Here is a 23731-nt window from a genome sequence, read left to right on the forward strand (position 1 = left end):
GTTCAACACAGCAATCACTTCGCATGGTAAGCCAGCATGATACATGCATAAGCTTCGCCATTGCCTTTTTGGCCCCCTGAAACATAGTAATATACAAAGGAGATCGCATAAAAAATGCGACTCCTATTTTAAGGACGCAATCTCCGTAAAACCGGTGAGTGCGTCGTAGAGGACGGGACGAGCGCAATGTGTGACAAAATCTTTACGGTCCTGGTCCTGTTAGAAGCCTCGCCAATAATTACTCAGCCGTCACTTTTTCCCCTTCTATTTTCACGCGTCATAAGACATTTGTAGTCCATTTCTTCGACGTCCTCGCTGAACTAAACAAGGCACTTTGTTTATATTTCGAGAAAATCAAGGGCGTGTTATGGGCAATTTGTAGGTAATGTTCAAAGTTAGAAGACTAACTGTGACTTTTGCTGTAAATTGCTGTTAATTAGGTTGCGGTTCTCGCAATCCCGCTCCTTTGCGAGAACCGCAACCGAGATCAAATCTACCGAAAATTGGGGGAGATAAGGGGGGGACACTATGGTTATTGTTCTGTGGAAGTAACATGCCTTGATGAATTACTGGCTTTTTTAAAGATTCGCCACAGGAAGTGCTTGAAAGTGTTATATATAGGCATTGTTTCAAGCGGAACAGTCATATGCGGACAACTTTTTAATGTCTCCGATATAATTACAGGAGGAAACTGAGATGTTTATTGCAGCTGCTCGAAAGAAACAGCCTTGCTAGGAATTGGGCTGTAATTCTGCGAGGTTGCACACACATGTAGTATCCTTTTTTTTTTTCTGAATATTGCAAGTAGTTCATACTTATTGTATTTTGTTATGTATAACAGTGACAAAACTATTGATTTAACTAGCGATAAATTTGTGCTGTAGACGTAAACTCGAGATGCTATTCTTTGTTCAACTATTAAAATTGTTTGCAGCAATTATGTATTCTTCATGTGCGCTGTACTGCTGGTGCTGTGCGGGGTCAAGGATCTATGTAACGCACTGATTGCCTTTGTCTTTGCATCATCTTGAGATTTTATATACCCTGAAGGATCAAATTCAAGTAATCTTTCGATCTCCCGTGGTATCCCATGTGAGTGCGGTCACATGGTTTGCGGTGTGCCCCCCCGGGCCCCCTACCCGAGAAATAGTTGGTACGCCACTGCCAGCAACGAGCTTTTCCAGTTCCTGAGCAACTTTTTCGAAGCCATGGAGTACTTACCACCGGCGCCAAAGTGCCCGCGCCCAAAGCGTTACAGGCACGACCGCTTACAGATTGACGCTGAATTCTAAGCGCACTGGGTCTCCCATGTAAGTGTTAAGCATCAAGCAGAAATGTCCACCAATATGCTCGCGCGAACAACTATAAAATTTATCTCACTGCTTGAAAGAGTGTTTTAAAGACGGTAACTTCGAAATTATTTACCCAACCGGTAATACACCCACAACTTTGAAGTTTCTTCTGTACGTTTATCTCAATGAATACTTTATTCTCGAGAAGTTTCATTTTAACGTGATGAGTAGCTCACAAGCCGAAATTGCTTCAAAGCTCGAGTAAGCACTGAAAATTATATGAGTGCGCGGACAGCAATTTTCGAGAACGAATCAACTAGGAATAGAACAATGTCGGAATCGACTCTAATCGAATATCGAATAGTTTTCGAATAAGCATGCATTCTCAGTTCAAACATTAAACGATTTTCACATCGCAGTATATTCACAACGGTTGGCGAGTTTCAGTCATTACATTGCACCCTACGAAGCGCGTTGTTTCTTAAAAGCACAAATGTAGCAATACAAGCAAATCAGTTTACATTCGCATAGTCAGGACTCATTGGTGAATGCGGATGACATCGCTTTCGCCGGAATAGACTGGCTACCTCTGCGATCTAGCGCGCTTCAGAATGTAGACTCTCTTAATTTAAGCCTACTATCGCCACGATGGGATGAAATCTACTGTAGTTTTGCTCCAATTTTATGCTTGATCACGCACAGTTCGTGATTTGAAATATTCGAATCCTATATTCGAAAAATGATCGTATTTAGTAGGACAATACTATCCAGATTACTATATTCGAATATTAGTTTCGAATTTTCGCAAACGCGTAGAAGAGAAGCCAAATTATCACGAATTCGATTATTTCCTACGGTTCTCCCAAAACAACCATAATTTTTAAGTTTCCGCAGCTTGTTCCTCTCAAAGAACACAGTATACGTACTAACCTTACTAATGCGCCCACGCACTTTTAGTTGTCCCTACATATCACAACCCTTGACATATCCAATATTGTCTCCAAATTTTATTGTGCTAGCTGTAATGGTCCTCTAAAAAAAAAAAAAGAATTCGTCGACATATGGAGCGAACTTCTTCCGCAGAATCCTCCACCGCTTGTAGTCGCACAAACAGTTACGCTGTAAAATTTTAAACAGAAATAATAAAGGTATTTCGTAACTCACGTTATTCCGCCATGTTGGCCAGAATGAAAATCGCGTGTCCCGGCGACAACTTCGATGTCGAAATATGTTATCCCTCTGCGAGAAAATGGAAACAAGGCGCTCAGCAAACCACGTCGATTAACAACGAAAAAATTCAGTCGACCGGCACTTTCTTCTCTCTCTTTTTTTTTTCTTTTATTGGCGCATTTCTCCCATTTTAACGAAGTACTTAATTACGGACGCGCCACTTCCGATACTGCAAGCCAGTATTCCTACTTACAGTCGGGATTACTTCATGGTTATTCATCACAGTTCAATTCAGCTAATGTGAGTGAATTATCTTAAATTACTTTGCCGGAAGGCTTATGTGATTAACTCATATTCAACGTGGATTTCCTCGAGTTGAAATACGTGTAATTCCCATAGAATACAACTTCCCTCTCTCTTATACTGAGCCCTAAAATCGATCAGAAGACGACTCGTTTTTAGTCTGCTAATGGGCCCCCGTATAAACAGAAAGCTCGAATGATAAGGAGCTCATCTTGCACCTGAAATAAAAGTAGTTATTGGATTCTTATTTTTAATCCCCTTCTTTTCTGTATAGCGTTTCCGTTCCTTCTCGTTCTTTTGATCTCTAACAGAGCCGTCTTTCTCTCTATGCCTTTTCTCTATGGTTTGCTCTGTTGCATGGTCACATCATAAACGTAATAGCTTCCATTCCGGTAGGTAGCAGAGTTTACTGCGCTTTATTACATGGTGACCGGTGAAGTACCGCAAATGTATACCATGTGAGTGAGATGACGCGGGACCGTTGAGGTTAAACAGGTGGGATCCGGTGAGGAGCGTGAGGCTTTGCCTGAAGCCTGAGAGAAATGCCTCTTACAAGCATGTCATGCCTGAGATTGACTCACATATAGTTGTCATACTCTTCATGCAGATTCGTAAAGTCCTCGCTACTTTTCGTTTGCGTGAGCTTACCAGCACACACGCACGCTCGATTGAAGGAAGTGATAGTCCTACATAAACCTACTTTTCTTTCAGTTCGCGCCATAGCATATTTTCACAGCATCGCCCGAGCAAACCGCCCTCCCACACGCAGCACTGACCTGAGTCCGTACGTGAGGCACGGCTTCTCGGTGCCGAGCCAGAAGTTGTCCGAGATGCAGACGAAGTCGATGCCATCGAAGAACTTGCTCTTGCCGTCAGACCGTAGGTAGGGCACGGTGCCCTGAGAACCGACCTCCTCCATGCCTTCGTACATGAACTTCGAGGGCAAGAGGACAGTAATCGTCATCGGAGAATCTCGAAAACGCAGCACGGCACAGTAAACTCGCGCAACGTCCGTCAGTGCATATAGTTACGAAGTGATGGGTCACGTGAACGGCGCTGTCGCCAGAACGCGAAGTGGTGTCCCTGTGAACCATGCGGGGCTCAAAAATCTGGAAGCAAAACGGTTGTGACTCTCTTGAGATCCTGAGCTCTAGGATTATTTTTGACCTACAGGCGTTCTTTAGCCCTATCCCTACCGAGGAGAAGCGAGAGTCATCATTTAAATTTGCATCGCTCCTGCCGAGGACCGAGCTGGGTCCGTTCGAACTAAAACGTGCAAGCACAAGTCCAGCTTCAGCGCGCTTAAGCTTAAGCTTCACTACATGCGTTTTTTTTTTCTTTCTCGGTATTACACGACAGGTGGCACGAAAGAGCACCGCGCTTTTGTATACACTGGAAACTAGCTTTCTAAAGTGTCGTCATCCTCTTCTAGAGGCTCTGTGACGAGAACTACCGACTTCAATCTTAAAAAAAGAAAATGCAAATCCTCAGCTGCTCTTACGTTACGGCTTGTTGCTCGCCACTTCCCCAAGTACATTCTGCCAGCTGCTAAAAGTCGGAAGCCAAAGCCATCAAGCAGTTGCTCCGTGTGGTCATAAGGATCGTCAAATCATCGGTAGAGAAGTACTCGGAAGGAAACCAGGACCTCGTGTGAAGACTGCGGCGTAGCGCTAGCTACTTCTTGGATTGAATTATACCACACAGAGGCCAGCATTTAGAACTGTAGAAGCCACGGGCGTTTATCAAAGCCGTAGTATCGCTCTATTCTAGTGCAAAGAACACGCCTTTTCAGCTAACCTTGTAGGTTTAAAGTTCATAGCGAAGTTTTTACTCGTACTGCGGTTAAGGAAGCTTTCAGCTTATTATTATTTATTTATTTTTTCGAAAATGTTTTTACGAGCATTCGTTTGAAATTAAGGTTTTTCGTAGTATGATTTGTTTTCGTTTTTTCTTATCATTTATATTTTCTGAACAAGTAAACACAATCGCCTTATTTGGATCGTTTATTGCAGAGAGCGCTTGGTGGTGAAAGTGGTTTAAGGTTCGTTTGTTTAAGACGCGTTTGCAGCGTATTTTCAGCGCACCGCGGCGTCGCCTGGCGTCAGTGCGTCGCTGTGCACGGGCTCTTGTCGCAGCCCTAGAAGTCTATCTTGGGGTATCCGCGTTTGTCGGTAACCATGTGGCGCACATTTTGTCCGTAACAACTGTGCGTTCACCGAACCATGCGATATGAATGCTACGACGCCGCACAATGCCGAGCTGTAAGTTCGTCAGAAGTATGTTCCACACACCTGCGGCTTCAAGGAGCAAGCCGCACCTCGGTAACTCCTGTCCAAAGATGCGTAAACGCTACAATCGTCTTGATCAGCATCTAGTTCACCGAAATTGATGAGGTCAGCTGCCAAGGTATTCCTACTGAAGGTATAGTAGGTGACAACCTAAGTATTACAAGGTTATGTTTACCTTGACGAACTCGAACTCAATTTGCATAGACGTGCCAGCCAATTAGGTTCGCGTATTTGCCTGACGTCAAGTGGTTTGGCGTGTTTAGAACTACTTTTGTTGTTGTTTTTTCGTGCAGATCATTATCTGTGTCACTGGTTTCAGGATGAAGCCTGAACCTCTGACGCAAATTTTATGGGTGATCTTGATGTCACTGTCAGCCATGGCTAACATTGTAGCTTGAAACAACTAGCTTTTATTTACAATTAGTCTAGCTTATGCATTAGCAGAACGAAGTCATTAAGCTGTGAGCGAACTCCAGCATGCTCGGCTCTCTTTCATAGGTAAAGGTGAAGTGCAGTAAGTTTTTCTGGGTGGAGCTTGGTTGTCATTCTTACGTTGTCATGGACTATAGGTAGCAGATTTTCGTTAAATTATGGCATCAGTTTTGCACAAGAACTGCTAAAAATAAAAGACTTGGAGGGAGAATTTACAGACCTTTTTATTCGTAAATGCTCTTTGCCATTGTTCGGCCGCTTTCGCTAATTATATGCCCAGTGTCAGGATTGGGCGAAATATTTTCTTAAGAACAAATGTTGAGTAAGATTTCTTTTATATAAATACGGGCTCAGGAGCGTAACGTAAACATTTCGATAAGTCAGCAATTAAAAAGAAGGCACTTCTGTAAACTACATGTATCAGGACTTCTACAGCGGATAAAACTAATATGCTAGGCCCCACTCTTAACTACTACCAACAGTATGTGAAATGTACCTTCGGGAAACCCCCGTAAATAATGCGTAATGATTTCATGTAAGCAGCGAGCTAATATTGTATATTGGTCCGCTTCATACGCATAAACAAATGCAGCTTGTGCTTCAGTTTTTTTTTTTAATTGTTTACGAACTTCTTTTTATTTAAGTGCAGAAACATGGGAGTGTAGAATACGTCAGAGCCAGTTATCCGAATGTCCCAAATTTGTTACTGAAGCGACAATAACAAAATAATCTTGGACAATTTTATGCCCTCGCGAAGTTGGGGCTCTTAATCAAAGCTCTGCGTCCAGCAATACGTAAAATCTAGTTTTGATTAGATGCACGAGTGCAACAATTTCCTTTCAAATTTTGGTTACACGGTTGCCGTAAGAGAGCCTTTCTATGGTTGACGTGTATTTGCATAGATAAATCCAAGCTAACTTCACGCCAACGCTTTTTCTTAAAAACATGAGCGTTTTTCTTTCTCCCTATCACAAAGCGGCCACCATGATTGGAAGTCGAACTAGCGACCTCGTGATACAGGTAAGCAAAATGTTGTGGCCGCTCAGCCACTGAGCCATCGTGGCGCACCGTAGCCAAGGCCCATCGCGTACCGTAAGCTGAAGAAAAGATATAACGCACCATAAACTTAGTTTACACGAACTAAACGCGAGCGAGTCGAGTCAGAAGTCAAGCTGACCCAGCCCTACCCTACTGCGTTTACAAGCATCTTGCCAAACGGGTTGGGTTTTATCAACCCATGCGGACGGGCTAAAAGAATCGTCTTGACGCTCGGCTCGATCCGCTAGCGTTTAGGTGAATCCAACGACTGCATTTCCGCTCGAAAAGCCGACTCGAATCGACTTTATCGGATTCATGTAAACGAAGCTACATACATATAGACAAGGACGAACGAAGGAGCAAACGCGTAAGTCAGCGCCAGTTCGTGTCTGTTCCTCTGCCTGCCCTAGACCGTGTTGCACTGCGTCTTCCCTTAAGCACAATGAACCGTCATTCCCCCCAGCGAGTCGTATTGAGCGTACCTTGAGGTTGACCGGCAGAGGCACTCCGGCCTTGTTGAAAGCGTGCAGCGCCCAGACAATGGCGAGCGCCGGTCCCTTGTCGTCGGAGCTACCACGGCCGTACAGCTTGCCGTCGCGCTCTTGAAGCACGAATGGTTCGCTCACCCAGCCGTCGGACTGTGCACCGAGCGAAAACGAAGAGATTACTGTCTTGTAAAAACGTCCGATGCTGTGTGCACTACAGCTTGCAGGCTGTCCCAGAGACCCGTCTATGGGCTGGAGTAGCATTCTGAAATGCGCACTCCTTTACGATCGGAAGGGTCAATAGCCCACTTTGTGACTTCTGCGGGTGCAGTGAAGCGATCGTGCACCTTCTTTGCGAGTGCCCTCGTTTCGACCCGCAAAGAAGAAGCCTTCTTAGCCCCGCTGGACCAAATGGACAAGCTTCCGCTCTCGATGAGTAAAATTCTTGGAAACTGGCCAACACGAACATCATCACGAGCCGCTATGAAGGCGCTGCTGTATTATTTGAATGACAACGTACTGTGTGACAAGTCGTGGCGGTGCATTACGGGACGTCGCATGCATTATGTTATTGGGACATTGACACAGTGTATAACTATGGGGCGCCTTCACAGATTGTGTGACATCACCTACAGGGACAGTTCTGTATTGTTTTTATTTCTGTTTTTCTTTTTCTCTCGTCTATCGCGTCCCTTTCCCCCTTCTCTGGTACAGGGTAGTCAACCGGAGACATCTGGTTAACCTTCCTGTCTTTCTTTTGGTATTTTTTTTCCTCTCTCGGCAGAAAATACATGGACGAATTCGCACGACTCTTGCGACTATGTCCCTATTCGGCCAGGCTCAGTGTACAATATAGCGAGTAAGTGCAAGTGTTCCATCGTATTTGTTTTGAGAGCACCATTACCTCTAGAGTCTGGAAGAACTGTAAATATATGCTCAGCATTTTATCGTTCGCAACATCGCCCAAATAACACTGCTGCATTGTATCATAGTTAAAAATGTGCTATCTTAAACAAAAGATAAATTAGGGACGTGTACACGACACGAGCACCGTTGTTCTCACGACATTGCAATTGTGTAGTATACTGCAGAAACATGGATTCATGACTTGAGTCTTGAAAGGTCAGGCGTGGAAGACGAGGAAGCAAAGGTAAAGAAAAGTGCAGCTCAACCCTTCTTCCTCTCGTGTCCATCTCCTTCAACGTCTAACCTTTTATGCCTTAAATTTTTACAAACTCGATCATAGTTATCTCGTTTTAAATACAAAGGAAGTTCCCAAAGATTTCCTGTATCTTGCATATGCAGACAACACCCGCCATATATACCGGCTATTTTAATCAGTTGTGGTTTCTCTTTTTTCGATATCTTCTCTATTACTTTACAACGAATCAACTTTTCTCGGTCCGGCGCATCGCGTCTATTGATAAGGCGCACTAATTTTGGTTCTTGTATCGTTAACTCACTTTCGTCCATTGCACCACGCTTTTCACATGACACTTATTATTTGCCTTTGCATCAGCAGTGCCGCCGCCTTCTGCTTCCTTTCTGATTTTCTTGTAAACTTCGAATTTGGTGACCAAATTTTGTTGTTTTTGCAAACGATGCCTAAATTTTGCATACTATTTGACACATTAGCAAAACACATTCGTTGCACACGGTGCACTATTCCGTACCTAACACTTTCTTTTCTACAGATACATCTTCAAATCATCTATTCAAATGCGAATTCATTCTTCAACTAGCAAAGCGACCAGCTTGACAGCGCTGTTCGCTGGCGTCCAACAACCGATACAGAAAATAATTCTCGCTAATATGTTGTTCATACATAGAACAAGACGAGTCAACAGTGGTTGACATCGGAGTAAGACAAGGTCTTCCAGGCCGCATCAGTGTACCATGTGCTTTTATGTTCTATGTTTTTTCCATGTTTGGTATTCGGAAGTAAAGTGCGCTCCCCCAGAAGAGCTTGTCTTTATTCGATATCAACCGCTGTTGAGTCGCCTCAACTTCAGCTGCGCCCCCTCTGATTGCTTTAGTACTCCTACTCTTACACATAGAGCCCTTACTTTGCTCTCATTTCTAGACTGCACTTATCTCCTGGATAGGCCCACATATTTCGGTGTGTAAATCCACGCTTCCGGTTCTGGTTTTAGGTGCACTCAGCTTGAACGAGCGTATCTGGATCTCATTTAGTCCTTTTTTTTTGCTGGTTATGTATCATTACTGTTCCGTACATAGCTCTATCGAAGCTTGGTGCTTTATTGTTCTTTGTTCCAAGCTTAATCCTCAAGCCTTTTCCTTGGTCCTGCGTGCACTACAAGGTCCAAAATTGCCTAATTTACTATGCGAAAGTGGTTAGATACCCAGAGCTCACAAATCCCAAATTGATCTGAACTCGCCAAAACCTTGCCTTCAAAAAAGAAGGGCTGCTTTCATCCATTTCGCCTCTCTCTCTCTCTCTCTCTCTCTCTCTCTGACTGCGTACCGCGTGGTGCCACGCCTGATTATAAGCAGCACTCAACGTGGACACAACCAGTCCAAGCCAACACGACGAACCATTTTCGCGGGCTGCACGTCCAAGTGTGCGTACATGCACACCGTCTTCTTGTTGGCGTCATCCCCATGGCTGCCCAGCAACAACGGAGGAAAAGGCAGCGTCGTGCCGTCGGAAAGGGTCTGGTCGCCCAGGGGCTGCATGTCCACGCGCACGCCTTCGGCCTCCATCATCTGGTGATGGCGCGCGAGAAAGGTTTCGTTACATAGGAAAACATGACGAAGGGCTAAATTTACACTCTTTGCGAACGCAATATACAATTTGAAGGGCAGCTGCTAAGAGACCCCTCAATAAGTCCCTTCGGAAAGTTTGACTGAATATACTCTAGGAGTTATAAAGCCACACCAAGGTCGCGTTCGAATAAAAAGACAGGGAAAAAGGAATGGAGAGAGGATAAAGTAAACAAAATAACTATTTTCATATCTAATGTAGAGCGACTAGGCAAGAGTTATCGATAGCTCGCTTGTGTAGCGACTTCCTTGAAATGGTTTGTCACCCAGCCCCGCACATCGGCACTGTTAGTGTTATAGGTCATATATTAAACATAGCGGCGCATTTCTAACGGCGGTTATGCGCGTTTTGGGCTTCGCGGGAATCCCCTATGTTACTCGCCCTGCTGCGGCCTATTTGTGCGCTGTAGGTGCCATGCGTGTGACATGGAATCGCTATGTGTTACGTCACCTCGACGGCTGGTCGAGCAGCTTCTCTGGTACGAGCACGCAGGCTTTTGTTGGAATGTCGGCTGTTTCGGCCACGTACAGTCGCGATCAATTTGAAGGTGATCGCTCGAGCTGCGACCGGCGAGCCTTCCAAGCAGCATAGCGGCCGATTTCGGAACTGCGAAGATAAAAATTGCGCTGCCTTCTTCCCCTTTTACGCTCGTACAGGCTGCAACCGTCACCCCCAAGACTAACTCGACACATTTTTGTGTTTGTTACCGTTTCATGGCAGTGATGTGTGCGCCTCCCTGCCTCATGCATACATTGGCTAACAATCACGCCTCTGTGCAATAGCTGATAAGGCAATCGAAATGAATTCGCAGGTTATCTCGTGAAGGGTGACGAAAAGCTGCGAGTTGCAAGACGGGAGTGACACCTGCTCAGGGAACAGCAAAAGAGAGAGAGGGAAGCTATCTGATGTTTCCCTCTCGACTGACGGTGATGACGTAACGTGGCGCTGCTCCTAGTTTCGGTCGCCGCTCGAGCGATCACCTTCATATTGATCGCGACTGTACATTAGTGTAACGCATAGCAGATACGATTGCCATCGCTTGATCTATGCACCACGCTTGTCCGTTTACAGTGCTCAAACCTAATGAGGGGCCATTTAATAGCGCTAGAATCAGTCATTTGTTTGCACAAGAAAGCGTCCGCGCACAGTGGGAAAGAACTATAGTTGTGGGAATGGGACGAAAGTTTACAAGAATATGGAAGCCGTTCATGTAACCTTATAGATAAATTCGCTTACTGGGGATGCTGTGGAAATTGATCAAATTTTGCTTGTGGCAAGTAATAGCCACCTCGAAGTCTGAGGCAGTTGTTTTTATGGAGTGAGCATGAGTTGGTTATGAACAACTCTCCAAGGAAGTATCGCGGGTGCGTTGCAGAACACACTGTACGAATTACAATGATGTAGGACAATTGAGGGTGTCAAAAGAAAAGTGTAAAAGTCGCCCTACAGTTGTAGCATGCGGCACAGATCGCGGAGAAACAAGAAAGTATAACTCCATAAAAACTAAAAATCGCATAGCAGTGAAACATTTGCATCAGTACGGGATTCAGTGCACAACAGCGGATTAAAATTCAAGTGTTTGGGAAAACTAGGGGAGGCGCAAGAACTTAACAAACTACCGCCACAGGGCTCGCTGTAACACCTTTAGAAGGAGAGCAATTAAATTAGGCCTTACCGCCAACAGCAAGGAAAGAAAGATATCGTGTCGAAAGTTTGCTAAGGCATAGTTGCATTCCCGTAGGACCCAATATAAGCATTCGAGATTGCTTTACGAAATAAAAATATTTAATTAGACGCATTCATCCGAGTGAGGTACACTCAGAGGCTGAGGCGGATGAGATATTGCTCAAGCAGCATCTGTCGCGGTATTCAAGTAGTGTTCAGAGAGAGCTGGATACAGTGAAGTGGGCAGAAAGTGTTTGTTTGTTTGTTTGTTTGTTTGTTTGTTTGTTTGTTTGTTTGTTTGCTTGTTTGTTTGTTTGTTTGTTTGTTTCTTTCTTTCTTTCTTTCTTTCTTTCTTCAGCGCATGCGATCACGGGGATAGAAAGGGGAGGGAAGGAGGGGGACGCTGCGCAAGCGGCATACTAACACGGAAAATTTTGTGAGGGCACATGTACGGTCGGTGTGCCACCCTCTGGCTACGCCATTGGCTGAATATTATTTGGAACTAAGAAGCTCGCACGTATGTTCCATATTTGGAACTACCAGTATAGTGTTCCTCTATATGTGCTTTTTTCTCACCTATACATTACCTATACATGAATCCTGCCACACGTTACGTCCCCATGCGACAATTTTTTTGTCTATGCCATACATTAAACGCTTGCCTTTTTGACCATGTGCATGGCTTTCACAATATCATCACGGTGAGCACTGTCTGCCGACACGCTGGGAATGGCCACGAGTTCCTTGAGCGATTGTAGCATGGCGTCTCTGTTCTCGTCTATCACACTGAAAAAGAAAAGTAACACGGGCACAAAGACAGGGGTTTATTACACTACAATAGAGATAAGCATTAAAATCTTGCTGTCTGAAACTAACAAGAAAGAAAGAGGATGTTACTGGAGCCGGAAAATACGCCGAATAAGAGTTTCTTCGTTTTGATAGGGCACCATAACGACGACCTTTCGTGCTCGTTCAGCGTTTAGTGTGCCTCTCCCATCTCATTGAAAATACCTATACATGCGGGTGAAAAAAAAGCCAGTTGGATCTCAGAAACTGCGGTAATCTCGCGCTGCTGGTACAAAACCTATCTTACTGCGCTACTCAAAGAACGGTGCCGCGACCAACATGCGGTTTGCAAAGCGCTAGTGCCGAAGACGCTTTCCGCGCTTACTGTGCGCGAAAAGCTCAATTGCTTAATGAAAAGGCACCATGGGAAATGTCTACGAACTTCCCCTACTCTCCCTTCATACGAGTTTAAAAGGTCAAGAGTTTTCAGTATAATTGTGCCCATGGAATGACGCAGGTATCGAGTGCGCCATGACCTCAGTTCTCGCCGCTGTGAAAATCACGGCTACACCACTGATTACATCATGACTGGCGTAAAGAACATAAAGAAAAAAAGAAAACGCGTTCACAGTACCTATTGAGCAGTCGTAAGGTGTAGGTAACTGGCATATGTTACTGTAAAATGTAACAGAGATAGAGGTTTCATTGGATAGAGAAAGAGAGAGAAGATAAAGGAGAGATATGCGAAATGCTAGACTGCAATAGACGTAGTAAAACCGGATTAGCTCAAGCAGGCTATATAGGTTACTATTTGTCTCCGCCCCTTTTCAAAGGAGATGTTCTTTGGCCTTGAAAAGAGATGCTCTGGCGCTTCTAGGCCATCGTTGGCCCTTGTGCCACAAGACCCCCGTACATCGTCAATTAATGAAGATCACCACCACCACCACCACCACAATCATCATCATCTTCTTCATCGTCATCACAATAATAATAATAATAATAATAATAATAATAATAATAATAATAATAATAATAATAATAATTATATGTCTGCGCATTCCGTTCGCAACGCAGTTAACGCGACTACACAGGAATAGATGGAGAATGTGCCGAGTTTCGTGGCCTGTAACGCGCCATGCATTTAGGAGACTGCATTTCGAAGACAATACATCTCGGAGACACAGGATGCAACTAAAGAAATTTGAGGAAATAAAGCACTTTGCCAACCAACTACAAAGACTACGAGAAGTTAATCGAGCGCATGCTGGAGTGCGTATACATGGAGGAAGGAAATACCTAGAATTGCCGCGATTTTGTAGCGTTTCTTTTCCCGATGCTATTGGTTGTCCCGCTTTTCGCACGTCTGTGAGTGGCTGGAGCTACGCTCCACCAGCGTTGTCAATGAGGTCAGCCGGCTGAGAACGGTGGATGATAGGAGTAGCATATAGTCGAGCGGAAGGCATCGCTACAACTTCGCGGCCTAGGATGGAACATCGAAGCCAAACGAGCGGACCGCGCCATCGTCCACGCGCTCTGACGTCATCACGTCAGAATTCGTGATAGGTTTTAGGCTTTCCGCTCTGCATGTATAGTCGCAACAGAGCAGCCGAACAAGTGCGTATCAATTAGAAACTACACCGGCGACCAAACATTCTCGGCCAGTATATGTTGAGTCTCAAAGCTCGCGTGTTGGTTCGACTTATCGAGAGCAAATGCGAACGGGCACGATTTCACGGAAGGTTAGGTGGAACCCTTATCGATCACAGTGAATGGTAGATGGCAGGAGCGGCATAGGATCTGCGGAAGGCATCGCTACAAAATCACGCCCTTGGCTTGCCAAGGCATGATTTCCTGTGAGCTGAGGTGGCTGCAATGGCGCCTGATCAAGAATGACGACATTCTTGATAGGAATCATGCACTCAGTTCCACTCATCGTTGACACGGTGTAACGATGTCCCACAAGGTGGCCGGACGCAGGGATGGACGGTTCGATGAATGCTGCGTCTTTGTACTTGGGTGATGACAGGTGCCACATTGCCATATAAGGTCTCTCGTCCTCTTCCATCAATCATCTAGCCTGTTATCGCTTGTGTATACCAAGGCAATTGTCCCGCGATGGATTTCAAATCCCAAGGCTTATTAGATTTCAGCGCTTGCCTGCGGAGCTCCATCCATTTAGCTCAAGGAAAACATCCGTTTTTCTTACGTACGTAGTACACCAGTAACTGTTGTTATAATTATTATTTTACTTCCGGTTTCAAGGTTACTTGAGTACTCTGTGATCGAGTTCCATCCATTTAGCTCCTGAAAAAACATACATTTGCAGTAACTACTCTTAACTCTTAGTTCCTGTTCCAAGGTTTCTTAAAAGCCGGTACGGTACTTCGACGTAAGATGGAAAATTGGCCGTGTCGGTTTAGCATATCCTGAGCTGAAAGGCGTCACTTCCAACCATCGCCAGCCGTTTGGTTGGAAGTGGCGCCTTGTGTATGTGTCGCTTTCTTGTGCGTGTCGTCGCCTACGTGCCTTTAACCTCAGAATCTAGTTCGACGTTTATGTTTACTACCAAGCAACGTCGTGTTCTCCACTGACTATCACCGGCACTATCGCTATGGCATTACAGCATTAAAGGTACCCAAACGCGTTCTCAGGTCATCGGCTCTCCAGCGTTAGCCTCAAGCGTTCTCCGCACTGAGGGCTGGTAACAACCTTATGTTTTAGTGGCCTTACAGGGTGCGTGAGGTGGCCGTCTGATCTGTTCCTCTAGTGCCACCTGTTATGGTCGTGAGGCCCTGTCTGTCGGCGACTTCCAAAGCCCAGCTGACGGCCTGCAGTTGAACCGCATGGGTCAGAGCTGGACACCTCATCCTCCCACTCTTGCTCGTTAGAGAGTTGCCATTCTCTTTTCGGTTTTATATTGTCGCATTCGAATATGATGTGTTTTAAATCTGCCTCTGTGACCCCGCAGAATTTACATTTGGGAGTGTTGTGGGGCTAAGTTGTGGGCCGCCTCGTTCCCAGGATGCGCCGCGTGAGCCGGGACCCGTATGATTATAATAGGTCTGAGGTTGAAATTTTGCCGTTTTAGGATTTGTTTGGCTGGTTTGTGGACCCTCCCTTTTGCAAAGTTTCGAACGGCTGTCTTCGAGTCGCTAAAAATCGTGTTGGCTTCAGTGCTTAAGATGGCTAGGGCGATGGCCGCTTCCTCCGCCTCGTGTGGCTTTTTGTTCCGCACAGAGGCGGCGGATATTGGTTTTAGGTCCGTTTCACGACGCCTACCTAAAAGACGTCGTGATCACGGAGCTCCGCAACGTCCGTACAGACTGCCTCCTTATGGTTTGAATACTGCCTGTGGAGGGCTTTGGCTCTCGCCTTCCTCCTTTCTGTGTGGTGTTAGGGAAGCATGTTTTGCGAGATTGGATCTATTCTCAGATACCTGTATATGTCACTAGGCATTTGCACGGTATCTGTCCATATGCATTCTTTCCTGATATCCAAGGTCCTTAGAATGTGTCTTCCCGTGGGTGTTCTTGTTAGCCTGTCGTACTGTGCGATTCTGTGCGCCTCGACTAGCTCGGGAAGTGTGTTGTGTATGCCTAACATTAGCAGCCTTTCTATTGATATATATTTAGGGAGATGAAGGGCTGCCTTGTATGATTGTCTTAGGAGGCATTAAACCTTATTCTTTTCCGTTGTCTGAAGTTTGAGATAGGGGAGGCAATATACTATACGGCTGAGCACGAAAGCCTGCACTAGCCTCCTCAAATCTGTTTCTTTCATTCCCTGGTGTTTGTTAGCTATTTGTCTTATGAGCCTGTTGGTTTGTCCAACGCATGCGACTAGTTTGTTTAGCGTACTTGTGTTTTTCCCGTTGTTTTGAATGTGCATTCCCAGGATTCTCAAGGTTTGTACTTCAGGAACTTTTTTACCATCAACCTTGACATCCAACTGAGCATGTGTTGGTGGGCTAGTTGGTTAAGCATGATTACAAAGACGTCGCCGAATAAAACAATCCCCCTTCTTCGTGTATTGTTTTATTCGGCGCCGTCTTTGTAATCGCTTAACATCTAGTTGTGCCGGGGGATCGTTTTTCTTTGGTCTGTGTCTGATAACTATGAGTTCGGATTTTTGTGGCGAGCACGTTAGTCCGACTCTCCTGGCATATCCGGTCACTATATATATTCGCTCCCGTCTGTAGCGTGCTCTCGATATCACCTTCGTTTCCCCTGACTGTCCAAAGGGTGACGTCGTCTGCGTAGAGTGCCGAGGATAAGTTTGGTATGACGGCGAGAAGCTTGGCCATAGGTATGAGGGTTATGTTGAGCACTATTTACCACGCTATGTTTCCCTGGATGGCACGGTTGGCATTCGGCGCACTCAGGTGTCGACGGCTTGTATAAGTAAAATATGCCGTGAATAGGTGCTTATATACGGTCCAGTATATGAAACTGGGATATACGTTGCAAGATCGACAAATGGGGCCAAACATTCTCCCATGTGCCACACACTCAAATAACAGTTACCTCATGAACACCTACGTATGTATTCTCGACGCTCTCGGAGACTAGTTTATTGTCACGCCCACTGTCCTCCGACACCACTTTACCCGGTAAGTGGCGCCCCAGTGCAGCCCGCGATATTGGAACTTAATCCACAAATTGGTATGTATACCTAAGTTTGAAAATCTTCTCAATTATAATGGCCACGACGGCCGCATTTCGATGGGAGCGAAATGTGAAAACACCCGTTTCTTAGATTTAGGTGCACGTTACACAACCCCAGCTGGTCCGGAATTCCGGAGTCCCCCACTATGGCGTACCTCATAATCAGATGGTGGTTTTGGCGCGTAAGACCCCACAATCTAATTAATATTTTCAATTCGAACGCGGCAAGTGAATGTCATGCGCGAGAATCTGTAAAATCCTTTCCCGTTATATACGAGAGATTCGCATAGCGTTTGCTATTTTAAGCCGCAAACGCTGCGCTTTGTTTCCCTGGCGCGTTCTTCCACGTTTTTCGTGTTTCTGTAAAGGCGCGTCGCTGTAACTGGCCGTGTGACGTAGGAGGTTTATCGAGAGTCGAAGGTAAAACGCTTTTAGCAAAGCGTTACCGTTTCTAAACTTACCGTTCCTGCACCAGCCAGCTGTTATGTGCGTAAAAGCCGTAGCGCACGTAAAACAGACACTTTGGCAGAGTTGGTGAAGGTTAACAGTGGCATGAAAGAAAAAAAAAACCACGTAACGCTAAGAGACAGGAAAAGAGCGGTGTGAATAATAGAGCAAAGGGGGTAGCCGATATTCTAGTTGACATTAACAGAAAAACACATTGAGCTGGGCAGGCCATGCAGCGCGTATACAGTAGATAACTGGTGGGCCATTAGAGTTACAGTATGTGTGCCAAGGGAAGGAAAACGCAGTTGAGAACGGCAGAAAATTAGGTGGGGTGATGAAATGAGGAAATTTGCAGGCGCAAGTTGGAGTCAGCTAAAGCAAGGTAGGGATAATTGGAGATTGTGGGAGAGGCCTTCGTCCTGCATTGGACGTAACAATACTATGATGATGAAGATGATGAAGAAGAAGAAGAACATTGACACGAATTAGTGCTGAAACGTTGTTTTCTCTTGGACGTCACTTACCGTAAACTGTGGTTTTACATACCTGAATATTTTTCCTAGTTCTTCGGGCATACTGTTTGGCGCCATTGTGTCTCACAGCAGTCTCCTGTGGACCGGTAGAGTGAGTGCACGATGAGTCGAGAAGAGTGCCTTGATTATAAAAGAAATGCCTGCAGTCACAACTTGTTCTTTTTCTCCTTTTCCATGAAAACAACATTCACGCTTCCTTCATTCACTGCGCGCTTTCTGGATGATGAATTCCTATCCTGAATTGACTGCTAAGGAAAGGCAAATATGTGGTATTCAGTGTTCGCTTACCGGTCCTTGGATTCTAATGACGCGTGCGCTGGCTCCGCTGGTTACCCGAACTAATGAGAATCAAAGCAAAGGTACGCCTGAAAATTCCTTGCGGAGCAGACGATGCGCAGTATGCGAAACCTCGCAAATCAACAAACGCCTTGCGGCGGCTCCTGAAACGAGCGGCAGGTGCACCCGTCGTCATAACTTAACGCGGCTATAGGTGCACAATCGCGATCAAAAATATGCAGCCCACGGCTCCGGGCGCAGGAGCGGCTGCAGGCCCACACCGCGGCGCTGATATCTCCACCGGGCGTCTGCTTTGAGGGCGCACCGAGTGACGACAAACTTCGCCCTCACCACGGCCCTCACGCTCGGGCGGCCAAGTCACGCGCTTGATAAATTTCAAGTGCGGCATTCAGCTGTTTCGTAGCTGACGGTCAGTCGTTCATTCGGCCGTTCGGCTACGTGCACAGAACGTTTGCCTGGCAGTGTCCGGTTTGGTTTCACGCTTCGCGTCTACGTGCGCCTCGCGCCCGTGTGTGCCGCGCTTCCGTGCCTGGCGTTTGAACGGACGGCGCACGTGCATGCAGGCTCTCGACGAAAGACGTCATAGCAAGGCATTGGTGCATACACTCTAAAACAAAAGTACACCCTTTGGGTTGTATCTTGCCACACAACGATCAACGTCATCTGTCTTGTCCGCATTTCCTTTCTTTAACGCTGCGAGCCCGGTACTTCCCAGTAACGAACGGCATGCGCGTTATCAGCATAACATAGCATTCCCGATAGGAAAGTAGCGGGCGCGGCGTTTTCAAGAAAGGAAACGCAAGCAAGGCAGATGACGATTATCGGTGCGTGGCAGATATACACCCCAAAGGGTGCACATACCTTTGAGACTGTAGGAGTAGCAAGCAAAGGAGCCACCACTTTGTTGGTGTCAACGCCCGTCCTGACTAATGTTCCATTATCCTTTGAGGTGAAATCGTTACTAGGCACACATTGCAGAAACCGTCCGAACCTGCCAGCCGTGCCGGGAAGCCGTCCGCCGCCGCCGTGCCAAGAACTACGGCAGAACGGCAAACGAAGCAAAATGGAAGCGCCCTCCAGTGCACTGACCATCACGAGCGAAACAGCTGAGCGCCGCGCTTGAAGATTATTATCAAGTGGGTGACTTGGCCGCACGAGAGTGAGGGCGAAATTTGTCGTCACTCGGTGCACCCTCAAAGCAGGCGCCCGATGTAAAGCCCCTCAATGAGGGCCTTTAGCCCGATGGAGATAGCAGCGCCGCGGTGTGGCCCCGCAGCCGCTCCTGCGCCCGGAGCCGTGGGCCGCCTATTTTTATCGTCCATAATAAAAGCTAAGCTTCAGATATTGATGGAATAACAGCGAACGGTGCACGGCAGAATGATGCGCCTGTTCTCAATGCAGACAGCGCGCTTGCAGGCGTTTGGGGTGCGAGATTTCTTCGATCACACCAGTTAGAAAATTAGCGCCGTATTTACAAATTGGTTCTTACATTAAGAGGAAGCTTTAGCTCGGGCCCAACTCCGACGCCGCCTATTCAAATACATATAAAACGCGAAAACGTTTTTCTGAGGTAACCCCTGGACCGATTATAATGAAATTTGCATTTGACAGAGAAAGTTAAATTCTAGTGGCTGTTGAAAGCGGAATTTCGATATAGGTCCTGAATTTGTTACAAGAATTTTCAGAAATTTGAAAGTTTTAAGAAAATAGAAGCACGAAGTTTACAAATTCATAGCTCTGCATCCATTACCAAACGGCATCCATTAGATCTGCATCCAACCTGCATCCAAACCTGCATCCAGCTCTGCATCCAAACGGCATCCATTAGACCATTGAAAGCGGACAAATTCAGTATGACATTTTATATCTTACATGAATTTGTTACGTTGTTTACAGGGGTTATGCAAAAGCTGCATTTCCATACTAATAAAGATTCATGTGTAACATATCAATTTTGTCCGCTTTAGATGTCCTATTAGATGCAATTCACAGAATTGTATTATCATTTTTCGTTGCTGAGTTAGAGTTGTTAACTCGATAGTTTCGTTCTCCGAAAATTTTCCATTTTTGCCAATTTTAATAAAAATTTGGCTACCTTACTCAAAAATTCGAAACCAACAGTCACTAGATTTTAAGTTTTTCTTTGCAACAAACCTCCTAAAATTTGATGCAGTGGTTGCCGATAAAAACGAATTCTCCTTTTACATGTGTTTAGATAGGAGCACCCGAGCTAAAGCTTCCTCTCAAGATGGTTTGTAAGAGCAAACGCCAGCCAATTGAGATGTCGGACATATTATTACCGAAGGTATCTGGGCAATGACGAACGAAAAGCTTTGCGAATTTGGCCCTATAGTCTTCGAACCCATGGTATGCCCAGAGACCTCAGGGTCATTTGACACGCAGCTGTGGTGACCCATCAAGCAAAATTTTTTTTTTTTCTTGAAGTGCGCATGACTCGCTTCGGCGGTGGCGTCCCCTATCGCTTGATAGAAGAGGCTCAAAAGTGCAAATTTGGTTGGCATAGGTGCCGACTGGAAATTCCGTTTGGTGTACTTGACTGGGCCTTTCTATAAAGATTTTTTTTTCCTCTGTTGTAATTCTCAAATAAACATTTAATCTTTTTTTTTTCTTTTCGCCTGTGTTATACCAACAAGTGAAGCAGCGTGTTTTGGTCTATGATACATCCGTAATGGGAAAACTATATGCAACAGAGGGTGCCTTGGCTGATGTATGCAGACGACTAGCGAACAATGCAAGGGACTTACAGGGGCGTTCGAATACGCACGGCAGTGAAGCGACATGCCTAGTGCTTATTCTAGAACAGAAGAAATCGAGAATTATGGTTTTTAACAAAGAGACGAGTAATGACGTCAATTCAATGGCAAGTTATACCCATAGTGAAGCATAATAAATACCTGGGGGTATACCTAAACGAAGGAAGGACGTACTCGACCATCCATCAAGATAATCTGACGATGAAGGGGAAGTGGAATGCGGCAGTAATGAAGCAGAGAACTTTGGGGCTGCAATAAGTATGAGGTGGTGCGAATAATTTAGAATGGAGTTATAGTGCCAGCGCTTAAGTTCGCAAATTTAAAGGGACATTAAAGGCAAATGTTAAGTCAAGCTAAAGTGATAGATTAGTGCTTGGGAATCTGTAAGGCGTCAATAATATTGCGAACAGGGACTTAGTAATCGAGAAACTGAGGTAAATTCAGGACACGATTAGAGACTCCCCCGGGACATTCAAGCACTTGCCCGATGACGAAAGCACTCCTCAGTTAAATTCTGTCAGCAGTTCTCAACCACTAGTTGCAAAAAACATCATTCTATTGTATTAGAACATGAAATAAAATGTTGTGTAGTTCCATTTCACGTTTAGAAAAAAGAACTAATTGAAATTACTCTTGACGGCGACGCAGGCGCTCGAAAGGTGTCGGTTTCGCTCGACTCTGCGCCGCCCACGCTTTCGCGTTTCAGCAGTTTCGTTACCTCGTAGTGCTGCGCTGGTTTTGCTGGCTCGCCAAACTTGCACAAACTGCAAATAGCAGCGAATTCAACTTCCATGTTATGCCGTGGGATCCCCGAACGGTCTACGCCCACTTGACCAAAAAGCAGCTGCAGCGGCAAATCCTACGCTCCGACTTGGCTGGGTGCCGCCGCCTGTTGGGCGCCGTTTTACTCACTAATGGCAGCAAAGGGCGGTGATTTCGTATGCAAAGAAAGTCACCGCTCCCCCCCCCCCCCCCCACCTTCCGGTTTGGTGGCGGGAGATTTGAATTTTGAAAAGGTATTCGGGCCCTTCCGATGCAATTTTCTCGCAATCTAAGTTCTTCCTTGGCAGTACGAAACAAGCATTGCGAGGTTTCTGTAACGGTATTTAAACAGTCCCCGTCGACTTCTTATTTGCCTTTAGTGTACCTTTAAGTTTGCGCTCAATATCGGAGACCTTTTCGCGGCTGGAAGCTAACCAAAGGTCGGTAGTTCGACTGTCACTGGGGGCCCACGGTAAAGCCACGAATGAGGCAGTGCAGGGTGACATGGGTTGGGCCTCTTTTGCGCGCTGTAGGATTCAAAGCGGATGGAATAATTCAAAATAAGCAAGAGACGCTTAGAGTAACCAAAGAAAAAAAGCAAGCAAAAGATTGGTGGAACCGGAGTCTTTACAGGCATAGGTAACCGTAGAATATAGAGATAGAGATGTTAATTAAGAGAGAGGAGACAAAGGAGAGATAAGCAAAATGATAGGCAGCAATGAAAGAAGTCAAACCTCATTAGCTCAAGCAGGCTAGGTGACTATTTGTCGCCACTCCGCTTAAAAGAGGATGTCAGCAAATATTATCATTACTGCACGCTCTGTACCAGCCCGCGTGCCCGGATTCTGAAACAAAGAAAGTAGGGAAACTCCGCAGCGGGCAAATTTCAGTAGACGTCCCACATGAGAAAAAAATGTTAACGAAGGACTTCTTTGCTCGTTTTTTCGCTTTTCTGCTGTAATAAACGTTGTATGAACTGTGATTGATAGTGAAACATGCACGTATACTCAATAGCCTGCCAAAGTCATTAAACATTCTCAATTAGTGTGTCAAAACTTTCAAGCTTATCTCTCAAGTCAAAATGCTTTGAAGCTTGCGGGGATTTGGGGAATTCGACGCGCCATTGCGCGGGCGCATTTCACCTGTTTCTGCAATCCCTAAGCCACACGGTCGCCTCGCTCCGAACCAGTTGTCAGCGGTGGCGCTCCACTCGCGATGGTTTGCGGTAAGGGCGGAGCTATGACGTCACGAAGCGGCCCCTGGTGGCTACTGTCGTGACGGTAACGTCTCTCTTTCTCCTTGGGACTGCCCCGGGTACCGCACGTTTCCTCTCGTCCGCCGACACTACTGTGACTAGGACTGAGCTCACGCACGATGCCTTTGCCCGTGCGGCGAGCGCGTACCTCATGTTGACCTTGTCCGGACGCTAAGCCGAAAAACGGGTGCCTAGTGCTTGTGCGAGGTCGTACCACGCCGAGCCGCACTCATCGGAGGCCCAAGCCGAAGGAGATTGCCCGAGCTCTCGCGAGTTGGCACATTGGTTATCGTGAGAGCAAGTAGCATAGCCGCCGGAACTTTTTCCAGCGGCGTGTCCCAGCTAGAGCCTGTGCTCTCGCAGCGGCGCGCTACAGGCGCCCCTGACTGTATTTTCCGCCCTTGGTGTGGGACCCCTTTGGTTCCCCGCCGCCCCGGGACCGGGCGTTTGTGCAGTGTCGGGTGCCGCCGGATACAATAAACGGTTTCCGCTAACTTATGGCAATACTGTTTTCTTGTGCGCGTCGCTCGGTAGCCCCTTGTGGCCTGAGCTCGCGCGAAGCGGCGCTAGAGGCTGACGGCTGATGCGGCCTTGTGGCTCGCTAAGCTCGAACCCACGGTGGTCGGTGCTCCTGTGAGACCTGAAGACCCCACAAGCTGTGGTGCACAGTAGAATGACTCATTAGTGACTTAGCTTTTGCCTGCAGGCTTCAGCCCTCGGGGACTTTTTCTCCACAAAGTGATAATGACGATGAT

The 23731-nt window shown here is 46.2% G+C and overlaps 1 protein-coding gene across 3 annotated transcripts in view; it reads right to left on the reverse strand.

Annotated features, from left to right (window-relative positions):
* LOC126536505 (cytosolic non-specific dipeptidase-like) overlaps nucleotides 1-18422 on the reverse strand; it is a 29935-nt gene extending 11513 nt beyond the window's left edge. Inside the window, exons 1-7 of one of the 3 annotated variants that reach the window (XM_055074054.2) lie at nucleotides 18177-18422; nucleotides 17902-17964; nucleotides 12121-12244; nucleotides 9565-9735; nucleotides 7006-7161; nucleotides 3542-3699; nucleotides 2457-2531 (exon numbers count right to left, since the gene is read on the reverse strand). In XM_055074054.2, the coding sequence (XP_054930029.1) occupies nucleotides 2457-2531; nucleotides 3542-3699; nucleotides 7006-7161; nucleotides 9565-9735; nucleotides 12121-12244; nucleotides 17902-17945 (728 nt within the window). In that variant the 5' untranslated portion in view covers nucleotides 17946-17964; nucleotides 18177-18422. Of the gene's footprint in view, nucleotides 1-2456; nucleotides 2532-3541; nucleotides 3700-7005; nucleotides 7162-9564; nucleotides 9736-12120; nucleotides 12245-17901; nucleotides 18009-18176 lie in introns of all 3 variants that reach the window. The other 2 variants (XM_050183501.3, XM_055074055.2) reach the window with 2 other exon arrangements.
* Nucleotides 18423-23731: the final 5309 nt, after the last annotated feature.

The sequence above is a fragment of the Dermacentor andersoni genome, chromosome 4, assembly GCF_023375885.2.
Source record: "Dermacentor andersoni chromosome 4, qqDerAnde1_hic_scaffold, whole genome shotgun sequence".
Lineage (NCBI taxonomy): Eukaryota > Metazoa > Arthropoda > Arachnida > Ixodida > Ixodidae > Dermacentor > Dermacentor andersoni.